Source organism: Mytilus trossulus, chromosome 10, assembly GCF_036588685.1.
Source record: "Mytilus trossulus isolate FHL-02 chromosome 10, PNRI_Mtr1.1.1.hap1, whole genome shotgun sequence".
NCBI lineage: Eukaryota > Metazoa > Mollusca > Bivalvia > Mytilida > Mytilidae > Mytilus > Mytilus trossulus.
The window spans coordinates 28518475-28531009 of record NC_086382.1 but is presented as its reverse complement, the minus strand read 5'-3'; the positions used below and the strand labels follow the sequence as shown (position 1 = coordinate 28531009).

At 31.5% G+C, this 12535-nt stretch overlaps 1 protein-coding gene across 4 annotated transcripts in view; it reads left to right on the top strand.

Moving 5' to 3' along the window:
- The window catches only part of LOC134687167 (pyrokinin-1 receptor-like), a 119168-nt gene extending 109757 nt beyond the window's left edge, over positions 1–9411 (top strand). For 3 of the 4 annotated variants that reach the window (XM_063547215.1, XM_063547216.1, XM_063547217.1), the window contains 2 exons: positions 4986–5111; positions 8500–9403. In XM_063547215.1, coding sequence (XP_063403285.1) covers positions 4986–5111; positions 8500–9092 — 719 coding nt within the window. In that variant the 3' untranslated portion in view covers positions 9093–9403. Of the gene's footprint in view, positions 1–4985; positions 5112–8499 lie in introns of all 4 variants that reach the window. The other variant, XM_063547214.1, reaches the window with a different exon arrangement.
- The last annotated feature ends 3124 nt before the right edge of the window (positions 9412–12535 follow it).

The following is a 12535-nucleotide window of genomic DNA, read 5'->3' as shown; positions in this document are numbered from 1 at the left end:
TGATACAAGATTTCTGTTCATTCATTTGACAGTTGTTTTCATTACTTTTGATGTGTTTTAGCTTTTGATTTTTCTCGTTTGATCAAGGACTTTCTCTTTGCCTTGGAGTTTGGAACGGAACATAACGTGTTACATTTCATAAAGAGAAGAGAGACAGAATATGACAAGGAAACAACCAAAAACCATAAGTCGAACAAATCAAGATACACGGGGGGGGTCTCTTCCTATATAAAGGTATATACATATGTGCCGCTGGAATGGGTCCCTTTTTTGATCCGTCAAATATATCAATGGGGTGCAATTTTACCAAGGAAATATATCAATAGGTAGTAATTGACCGATTGTGATATATATTGAGCTGATAAATATATGAATGGGTTATGATTTCGCTGTGAAATATATGTATAGGTAGGGATTTCACAATTATTCAATATATGAATGGGGGGTGTTTTTAAAATCCCATGTTGAGACACCCCCCCCCCCCCGTGTCCAGATAGAACTGTAAATTATCAAACCTAAATTCAAATTCACGAATGGAAATGACTATCTGTATAACATTTAAGAGTTTTTGTGACCTCCCAATAATGATTTACGGTATTAATAGTTATAGTACAGAAAAAAATAATTATTGGAAAGTCACCTGAACCTTTTAGTATTTGTTGTATAACCACTTTAATGGATTGTTATAAATGATTCTGTAATTAACGAGCACATGTCTTGTTGAACGTTAGAAGTGGTGACATAGTGTGAATGTTAATAATCAATAATAATGAACGATGTTTATCATGGTCAAAGAATAGAATATTAAATTAAAACATCTCTAAATTTAGACGATGATTCATATTTATATCCTAAAATAATATTTTTACATTATTGCTTCTCTTTACCGAATAATTTTTTTTTCAAAATATCAGTACAAAAAAAAATGCATCAAAATATGTCCCGTCAAAAGTTTCAAAACTTTTATTCATCTGGGAAGATTGCCTATAGAATGTAAATAAAGGCAACAGTAGTATACCGCTGTTCAAAACTCATAAATCCATGGACAAAAAACAAAATCGGGGTAACAAACCAAAACCGAGCGAAACGCATTAAATATAAGAGGAGAACAACGACACAACACCGAAACGCAAAACACACAGAAACAGACCAATCATCAGACGAAACACCACGAGAATAACAAATGTAACATGAAAACCAAATACATGAATTTGGGATAGACAAGTACCGTGCCACGTCTTATCTCAATATCTCAAAAATAAGAGAAAACACAAACGACTCAACGTTAAAATGCAACACAAAGAGAAACGAACAATATTATAACAATGACCATCTTCCTGACTTGGTACAGGACACTTTTAAAGGGGAATAAAAGTGGTGGGTTAAACCTGGTTTTAAGGCATGCCAAACCTCGCACTTTAATGGCAAAGTTAAATATAACATTGAAATGACAACATAATATTACAGGACTACAATACAAATAAATAGGAGAACATATTAGACACAGAAAAACATGATTAATAGATAACAAAAAGCATCAGGTTTAAAATTCAATACGCCAAAAACGCGCCTTGTCCACACAAGACTCACCAGTGACGCCCAGATATAAAAGATCGAAAGTGAAAAAAGAAAAAAGTTGTACAGCACTGAAGATCAAAAGTTGAAAAGGTTTCGCAAAATACGGCATTGTTTTTATGCCCGGGATAAGAACATTCTTATTATATAGAACAATTCATGCTATTGCAAACAGTAAATATTATCAAATGAAAATGAAAGAGATATACAAAAAGAAACTAAAGTATTAACTAATTACAGAAAACTAAACCTGAATACATAACGCCTAGATATAAAAGATCGAACGTGAAAAAGGTACAAAGTTGTAAATTTTAACAAATGAATATGAAAGAGATATACATAATGAAACTGAAATATTAACTAATTACAGAAAACTAAACCCAAGTTTATCACAAAATAGACACACAATGTAACCTTTGAAATTATATGTCTCAATTGAAAACTTCTTAAGAATCAACCGAAAGAATTGACACACTACTACACAAGTATTGCCTTTCGTCCTATTGATACAAAAATTCTCCAAAAGTCATATTTATTTACTGGTTCTAACAAAAATCTACATTTAATATCGACTTGATGTTTGAAAAGAATGAATAACTTTACCATACCAAAATTATGTCAGAATATAAACCATTATGTCTTAAGGATACATATTAGTTCTTTTTTGGTTAGCGTTGGACTTACACATTTTACAAAAGCGATATCAGTAAAATTGTGGGTCAATATCATTACGTATTGATGGAAATGTGAAGAACTGTTGTAAAATGTTTTAAACTATAAATTAAAGTTAACATGTATATGATATAGACTTCTTAAATATTCAAATTCTAATATTAATTTATATCTCTTATATTTTGACAAATACAAAAGACATTAGCCCTACCGCACTTACACATTTCTTTCCTTTTCGTAGGTAGTAAATAAGCACACTATGACAGTGACACTCCTATTAGCCTACTTTAGACAGATAATTATCATATTAAGTATCAAACCGGGCAAAAAAGTAACATTGAAGTCAAGGTGACAAAAAAAAGTTTTTAAATGGGCAACTTATCTGTTTTCTAGTCATAAGTTGAGATTATGATAAATTACGTGGTTATATTACCTCAATATGAATGGATATATAGTGTAAATCTAGGTTCTGTTTGTCAACAATCTTGTCGGGACAGGATGTTTGCTCCATAGAATATTTATTTATTATTAAAAAAGGATGTTTTACATTTTAATATTTATCTTTTGTTGATATATACGTTATAATCTTTTAATGTTATTGTCGAAGAGTTACAATGTCTTCAACGTCGTCTTATATTGTAAATAACAAACAGCAACTTATGTTTTTTATCAAACAACTTTAACAAAATAATAATTTTAAAAATTTTCAAAGATGATTAATTGAAGATTTATTTACCCAACGTGTTAGGTATCTACTTGTATCGATAATAATATTTTTGAGATATACATTTGACTTAACCAATATTTATTCTCGATTCCTTGATATAAAAGTATTACCAGTGCGCCGATTAGCAATAACTCATAAATTTAGATATGAAGTATTTTCTATGTTATAAATACTTTAACCTTTGTTAAGAAAAGTTGATAGCTCAAATAATAAATGTTTGTGGAAGATCTTATTTTGAACTCTTTTTGTCTGCTTTTGTATACATTTGGTACATTCCCAGAATCTCTTTCCCTCGGTTTAAGTTTGTTACCCCGATTTAGTTTTTTGTCCATGGATTTATGAGTTTTGAACAGCGGTATACTACTGTTGCCTTTATTTAGTTCATATGAAACATCCATTTCAATGATATGGCAGAGTTGGTTTGTCAGTTTTCCCAATTTTATGTCAATTCATCTCTCGCTTGAAAAAAATCCACCTTCTAATGAATGTACATTCTGAAAGGAGAGTCCAGCGTACGAATTTTCTTTTTTTTTTTCTTTCAGAATATGTTTTAACCAAACAAAACACGGTTGTAACAGTAGACAGCAGCAGTACGCTTTCATATTTTATTGACAAGTTAATGTGTTTATAATTTAAGTTATTGTATTATTATGTACAACGGACGAGCATTCATCTTATTTAATAATGTATCATTACTTGCATGACAAACGACAATTGCATGCAACAGTAACGCACTTTTGTAGACGAAATATGAGTCCGTCGTACTTAATTATAAACCTGCTATCTTCGATGTCTTTTTATCAGCAGTTACAGACATCAAATTACCAATAAAAGTTAATCGCTGAGAGTGGAATACAGTTCAAATGAGCAATTTGCATAATTTTAACATAGCCTTCTTCTATAATGAAGCGTACTGATGTAATATCCTAATCAGAATCCCTCTCTTTAGTACTGAGTTTATAACGGTTAGAAATATCCTATACTTTAAACTCGCATTACAAAATCCTCCATATCAAAAACATAGACATTTTCTCGTAAATTGTAAAAGTGAAGCTTGCATTGATGAATGGCGAACAACTACAAGATAGCTGTCTCATCAAATACTGAAACAGCTTACTGAAATTTACATCTTGACCTGCTCTTACTTAAACTCGTAGGCGAGTCTCATTATTGTCCGGTTATTACATCTACTTATCATATTATGTACGAGTTGAGATCTGTAATTATGATGTCTTTGCGCTAAATCTCTTGAATGTCTTCAGACTGATACTGATATAACACGATATATGCATTAGTTGTAATTAGCTTTTATCTTCCTTTCATTAACTGCAAGTACTCCTGCAAGTATATCAGCGCCTTCTGTCGATTGGTTTGGGTATTTTTATTTATTTTTTTCAATTGTTGCTTTGTTTCGATCGATTAAGTTTAGCCCTTTGCAACTGATTTTAACAGCTTTTTTTATGTGGTGCTGTTACACAATCTCCTAGGTTGAGGGAGATTTGAGCAGTAATAAACATGTTTTTTCCCCGATACATATATTATGTGCCAATCTCAATCCAGTGGCCTATAATTAAGTGGTTGTCGTTGGTTTGTGTCTGTTTGATTTGTTTTTCGTAAGTTTTATTGTCTTAAAATTAAGCGGTTAGTTTTCTCGTCTGAATTGGATCACATTTGTCAAGTCAGGGGCTTTTATATCTGTCTACGGTATGGTTATTTTTTTCCATTGCTGTAGACCGTACGTTTACCTATAATTATTTTCATCATTTGAACTCTTGATGAGAGTTGACTCAGCGGCAATCTTACCAATATATTCTCTATATTGTTTATGTATTTTTGATGGAAGAAAGTGCTATTGATTTGTTCGGGTTTTTTTTATGTAAATTTTTCGACATTATCATTTCCCTTGGAACACAATTTATCAGCTGCTCTATAATTAAGCATGTTACTATAAGTTACTACTTTTTTTTAAATTTTAAAAAACAATTAATGTATTCTTCTTTGGATTTTCTAGTTGCAGTAGTTGCCGCTTTCTTTCTTTGTTGGGCACCATTCCATGCTCAGCGACTTATGACGTTATATACTAAACATTGGACCCCTGAAACAATGGAGTTTCACAGTCATCTATTTTACATATCAGGTAAAGTATGCTAAATATAAGGAAAAGTTAAAATCACTAAAATACTGAACTTAGTTGAAAATCAATTCGGAAAGTCCATAATCACATGGCAAAATCAAATAACAAAACGCATCAAAAACGAATGGACATGAACTGTCATATTCTTGACTTGGTACAGTCATTTTCAAATTTAAGAGGAACACACATCACTCGGAACTCACATTAATGTCTTTGATGTTTTTTAATCGTCTTTATGATTAAAAGGGAAGGGATTGATCGTCACAAGAAACTGTAAAATATTTATAGATGTGATGGTGTCCCAATGCGATATTTACGCAATGGCAGATCTCAACGTCATTTGTCTAAGGTCAAATAAAAATATATGTGTGGTTCCAGTAACCCGACCGACCCTAGTTTAACCCCCCACCCTAGAACTTTTTTTTTCATTTCCGAGAAATGAATTTCGAACGACCTAATTTTGGGGATTGTGAATAATAAAGATATAAAATTCGTAGATCTCTGTCATTTGAATTTCCATAAGAAGTATCTGTTATTGGCTAAATGCAAGAATTCATAATAATTTGTTGTCAAAATGCACCAAAATTAATGAAAAACGTAAATGACTGTCTATACTTTGCAACCAAACACTTTTGAAATGACCGACTTCCGGCATTGATGTTTGTAATACTGGAAACAATTTCGGTAAACACATTTTTTTTCTAGATTTTGACAATCCTCAATAAAATTTAGAAAAAAAATAATAAAATTTGCCGACCTACCGACCTTATTTTTCAAAAGTATGTAACTGGAACCACACATATATTTTTTTATTTGGCCTAACTATCAATCTCTTCGAATATGTTTTATAATAGATGAATATTTTGATAAACTGATGTTGTCAATATGTCGTCTCGTTGTTGTTTACTTTACACAAATTAAATTAAACAAAAAACCCCGAGTTTTCTTACCATAGTCAGTCGCGTTGACATGTGTAATTTCACAAACTTTTTAGTTTCATTCTACTTATGTTTTCCGTCTAGTGCAAGAAGGGCAATACAGTTCGAACTTGAACATAAAAAATCAATATTGTCTATATTGCTGTAGACAGAAAATAGATAACAAGGAACCTACAGATACTGAAAGCGAGCATGAAAACATATTTTATTTTTATGAATCAAACCATTTCGCGTTGTAATTAAAAAAAGTCGTGTTATATACAGCAAAGGACAAAAAGATCGTGTGGAAAGTTCAAAGAATTTAGTAATTGAAAAAAAATATGAATCTTTTTGTATAATGTCATCTTCAATGAACGAATTGCTAATATAACGATTAAAATACAGTTGAATCAATTAAATATCCTTTGGTGATGAAAGAAATTTAATCGCTATCGTTTGTCTTTGGTCGCTTATGGCTTTGTACATGAATAAAATATGTGTGTGTAGGTCATTGAGACAACGAACTAGAACCATCTAATAGGTAACCTACAGTCTCCAGCAAATAAACGGGTTGTCGTTTAAATGTCAAGCTAATAATATTTTAAAATAATGTATTTCACTATTTAGAAACAATCAAGTTCAATTATATATCAAAGGTGTCAGCCTTATAAATTGATACGTCACACGCGCGTTTCGTGTATAAAAGACTCATGAGGGTCACTCAGATCAACATATTTCGAAAGTCGATAGTCGAGCGCCCCCGTAATGGCGCTGCCCATGGAAAAAATTGACGAGTAAAAAAGTATAGATTCACCCAGTTACATGTAGTTTACAACAAAACTTTGTACAGTTTATGCACACGTAATGTCAAGAAGATGATTTAATTCAAAATTTGTGCATGAGATGTTATTGAGAGGGGATTTTTGAACTGTTTTACAAGTAACAAGGTACGAGACTCCTATCGGTCATCACCTAATTAACTGAAAACTACTTTATTTTTATGACTATGGCTACCGTTGAGTCTATTTCTGAACTTAAGCAGCTTATTATTGGTATAGACGGAAAAGTAGGAATATTATCCAACAAGCTAGACAATATAGTAGAGGACCGCTTTACACGCATAGTTACAGAAATAAAATCTGAGGTAGATGAGGTTAAAACTGATGTTAAAAACACAAAACTTGAGGTTCAAAAGTTACGGGAGGACCATCTGGAGCTAGAAAAAGGTGTTGGTCACATTGAACTAGAAATTAACAGGGTAGCAGATAAGAAGTTAAACATATTTAGAACAAGTCTAGAAAAAAAAATATATTCTGCATGAACAACAGGTTTTATTAGAAAAACATGAGAGAAAATATAACGCCCTTCTTTATGGAGTGCCAGAAAGTGATCATGAAGATATATTTGCAGTTCTTAATACATTTCTCACACAAGATCTAAAAATAGATAAAGAAAGGCTGATAGCTTCCCTATTGCCAACGTTCATCGTATTCCATCTAGGCAAACCTCAGACCAGATTAAAAGGCCATCTCCTATAATAGTCCGCTTTATCCATCATGGAGACAAACAGTACGTCCTATCTAAAGGTTATAATTTGTCAAACAAACATATGCGCATTGTTGATGATTTACCCCCAGTCATGAAAGAATCGAGGCATGAGCTCGCAAAGTTGGCTTACACAATTAGGAATGAGGAACATCTGCAAACAAGAATCAAGATGGTCAGAACCCGTCTTCTCCTACAAACACGTACAAACTCAAAAGATAATTGGTTTCTAAGGAGAGAGGCTCTCTGTTGCTTACCTTATAAATGAGATTGTCTTTTTTGCCTTTGCCTCCATAATCAGATGATACACTTAATTTACTTTTGACAATATACTGACGGTCATTGAAATATTCTTAAATAACAAACACATACAATGTATATATTTTCTTCACTTGACAAGCATGCTTGTTATTTATTTAAAAGTTTCATGTTTTATCGCCAGCTATTTAGATCTTTAAATTAATATATATATCCATGTTTTTAAAACTATGTGCCTATTATATATATTTCAGGTTTAAAAAAAAAAAACTTATTTCCGAAAGTGCAACGTTAACGCTTAAGGGCATTGAGGACCAAATATCAAATTGATTTGCTGATTTAATGTTCCCTACAGGCGTAAGCTTTTTTTTTAAGACACTTATAGAATGGTATTTTTATCCGAGATAACAAATCTGTAGATCAGTAAATATTTGATCATCATAGATATATATTATTGATGGAAAGGTATATTCAACCAATTTACAGTTCCATAATCGATTGATGAATGTAATTGTTTGGCATTTAATCTTATAGGAAGAAAATTTTAAGACTCTTACAATACTCGTGCAAACACATATATGTTCTTGTATAACGTTTTCCATTTAACTGTGAACTTTTGTGGCATATTATATTTATACTTTTAATGCTATAATATTATCATTTTTTTTCAGGAGTTTTATATTTTGTTAGCTCAACAGTAAATCCAATATTATACAACCTGTTATCACGAAAGTTCAGATATGCTTTCAAAAGAACGTTTTGTAGATGCTGTATAGATCTTGATAAGTTTCCTACATTTTATAAACTAAAAGCTATATTTAAAAGTAAAAACGATCCAGCTACCAGTACGCCTAGTGGGATGAGATATATGTTTCCACAGAAACAAGTTAGAATGAATACCGTGTACGGACCTAAAAACCGTACAGCATCTCAACAAAGACTTCTTCCAAACATTCAGCCATCAACCAAAGATTCACTATTGAAGGCATCGAATGGATCGTCTTCCGAAAGTGGTTCTCATGCGCACTCTGATGGACGTTTGCATTATTTGTGTCGTCATAAAAGTTGCTCAAGTAACAGAACAAGACCAAGTATCGAAAGTCAAATGTTTTGTAAACATTTTAATAACGCATCTTGTCAAGATATGGAAACGCTTAGGAAATCTAATAACGCTAACAAAAGCCCACTTGCAACATTTGATTCTGTTTGTGTTGCAGAAAATGTCAGCTTGAAGGGCAAATATTTTGTGTGTGAAAACTATTAAATTATATTATTGAAAACGAATATTGGCTACACTTAAGTGTCGAATTTTACGACCGCCGTTTAAACTATTGAATATGTGATCATGAAGAAAAGGGAACCTGTTGATCTAGTTTCCTCAACGATGAATAAAATATACAAATATCTGTATTATCTTTAGAATGTTAAAAGTAGCAAATTATTTAACAAAATATATGACTCATTCTTTATATATAACCACGATATTAGATTTCAGTCAGAACTTAAGGAATACAATCCAAATGCAGCATTTTTCGACACACAAAACAAATTAATCATTATTCAAATACCTCTTTATTGACTTCAACAAAAATCATGAGGACATTATAATATCCAGAATATTGATTAGCTTGCACATTGTGTGCATTATTGTGTTCATTAAAACATCTAAAAATAGTTTTACCGTAATATTTTTTTCGTAAAAAATACAAAGTCAAAACCTCAAACTCCAAATGGTTATCGTCAGTCGTCAGTTTCCAAAAACGAGATTAAAATCAAGTCACTATTTATCTTGTGATTTCCAATTCAGGAAGATAGAACTTTGTATTAAATTGTCCGTTTATATGTGTGTTTGCGTTGGTTTGTGTTGCACTTCAGTGTTTTTGTTGTTCCGTTGTTTCCTCTTTTATTTGATGTGTTTCCCTCTTCCTCTTCCACGAGTGTCTTCCGCTCGTTCGTTCGTCCGTCTGTCTGTCCCGCTTAAGATTTAAGTTTTTGGTCGAAGTATTATTTGATCAAGTTGAAGTCCAATCAACTTGCAACTTAGTAAACATGTTCACTATGATATTTTCTTTTAAATTTTAATGCCAAATTAGATATTTTACCCTATTTTTACGGTTCACTGAACATAAAAAATGACAGCGCGGATCCGTGACACATTCTTGTTTTGTTTTTATTATTTATTTATAAATTTAAATCATTAATTTGTGATTTATCATGAAGTGGATTAATTGATTTGAGCAAATGACAAACTTAATCACTTAAAAAAAGAAGTTGTGGTATGAGTGTCAATGAGACAACTCTCCAACCATGTAACAATGTATACAAGAAAACCATTATCGGTCAAAGTACGGCTTGTTTTCGATTTGCATTTGCCATAAATTAACTGTTTCTCCGTTTGCATTACTACTCGATATAAACCAATCTAAGGAATAAGCTGTACCAAAGCACTGTTTCTATGTCTAGTACCATCATTTGAAATTTTCATGCATAAGCATTAATTCTGTTATATGAGATTGCCTCTGAAATCTCGTATACCTTACAGGCAATACCAAATACTTGGTACTTGATCGAACCTTTAAAAGATTTTCAAGTATCAAAAGAAATGCAATTCATGTAAAGCAATCGAAGATGACAACGGATATGTTCCTTTTTTGTATTTACAATTCCGTTCCCTTTTTCCCGAATGTGACCGGCCGAATTAGATTTATCGCGGGGTTTATACTAACACGAGCAACGCGACTGATGTCACAAATGGAACAGGATCTTATACTAGTCCCCGTTTTTGTTGAAGTTCATGTTTTCTCTGATTTGTTTTATGTACAGTTGTTTGTCTGTATGTCTTTTTCTTTTTTAATCATACTGTTGTTAGTTTATTTTCAACTAATAAGTTTCAGTTTGCCTTTGGTATCGTTCGCCCCTCTTTTTTCGGTGTTTTTGTGATATTACTTCAGAACTGACAAGCAAAGACAAGATAATTGGTGATAAGACTTCAAAAATATCATGTTATTACACTCAGTTAAATTTAGCTAAATAAAAACAACAAAAAGCCAACAATATCAATTGTTTCAATTTCCGTTGTGAAAACATTGATATTGAATTAAGAGATTAAACCGAGACGAATTGATGAATACACAAACAATAACAGATGATTAGTCCATATGTGTATCTACTTTATTATTACTTCTGTTGTAAGTAGAGTTTATCTTTATCATGTTAATTTTACAAAATGTCTTATTCCGTTATTGTACTGTAAATGAGACTGTTAACAAATTAGTGTTACTGATTGCAAAGCAAATTATTGCGTCTATAACACGAGCATGACGCGCTGGGTTTTCGTTTTGTGATACTGTCGATAAAGTCATTGATTGAATGTTACCAATAACAGATGGTTGCATTTATTACTGTTTCATTCGAATAAATAGTTCTGTCCTACGCAATTTATTCAGTGGGAAATTTGCAGAGGAGAAATATTTCATACTGTAATGGTATCAGCAAAATTGGAAAGATATAAAAGGCAGTCAGAAATAGTAGCACCATTTTTTTTTTTATAAAAACTACTTTCACATAACTCATTCTTTATTCTATATAATAATGAAATATAAGAATCGCACAACTTAAGATTTGGCTTGACATAAAACAAGTGATGAGTTTGTTAGATCCATTTTTTTATAAAAAAAAATCTTTTTAATGAGAAGATGTATTAAATCGATCAATTACCTTAGCTGTATTGGCAACACTTTTAGGAATTGGTCCTCAAAGCTCTTCAACATTCGTTCTATTTTTGCCTTTTTTTAATTTTTTGGATTCGAGCGTCACTGATGAGTCTTGTGTAGACGAAAGGCGCGTCTGGCGTATATACAAAATTTAGTCCTGGTATCTATGATGAGTTTATTGAGTAAGCCGAATATAACTGTCAAGCATAGATAAAAAAAAATGATCATAAAACTACATGAATATTATTTTATAAAACAAAGCAAAAGTCAGCATATCAAAAACAGACAACAAAATTATAATTTGTTTCAACTACGTGTAAATACCATTGTTTATTAACAAATGAAACCGACACAAATTGATAATACATCAACAACAGTTCTTACGCAGTTGGTTAGGGCATATTAGCATCTAGTGTATTATTACTTCTCTTGTAAGAAGCATTTATCTTAATTTTATAAAACATAATTTTCGCGTTATTGTACTGAAAACAAATGGGTGTCATTGATTGCAAAGCAATATTGTTTCACAAATATTACGAGCGTTGAAGCGTTGGTTATTCGTTTTGTGATATTGTCAGTGAAGTCATTGATCTAATATTAGTAATTACAGACTGTTGTATTTATTACTTTTTCATTCGAATAAATATTACTGTACTACGCAATTTCTTCAATGGAAGATTCATAGAAGAGAAAATTGAACAGAAAACATAAATTTTGATTGATACGATTAATGAAATTCATATTGTTCAGCAGGGGAAAAAAGGTAATAAATAGCAAACAGAAATTGTAGCACTATTATTTTTCCAAAGATTTATCTGATATCTCTTTTATGACTCTATGACTGAATATAAATCTTATGATAAAAATGTACGAATTGCACATCTAAACATCTAGGAAGAGGCAAAATATAAGTGTATAAAACATTTTTGATAATATCGAAAAAAGTCGTTAGATATAATTCCAAAATCATGTTAAAACCTCATAGACGCTGCAA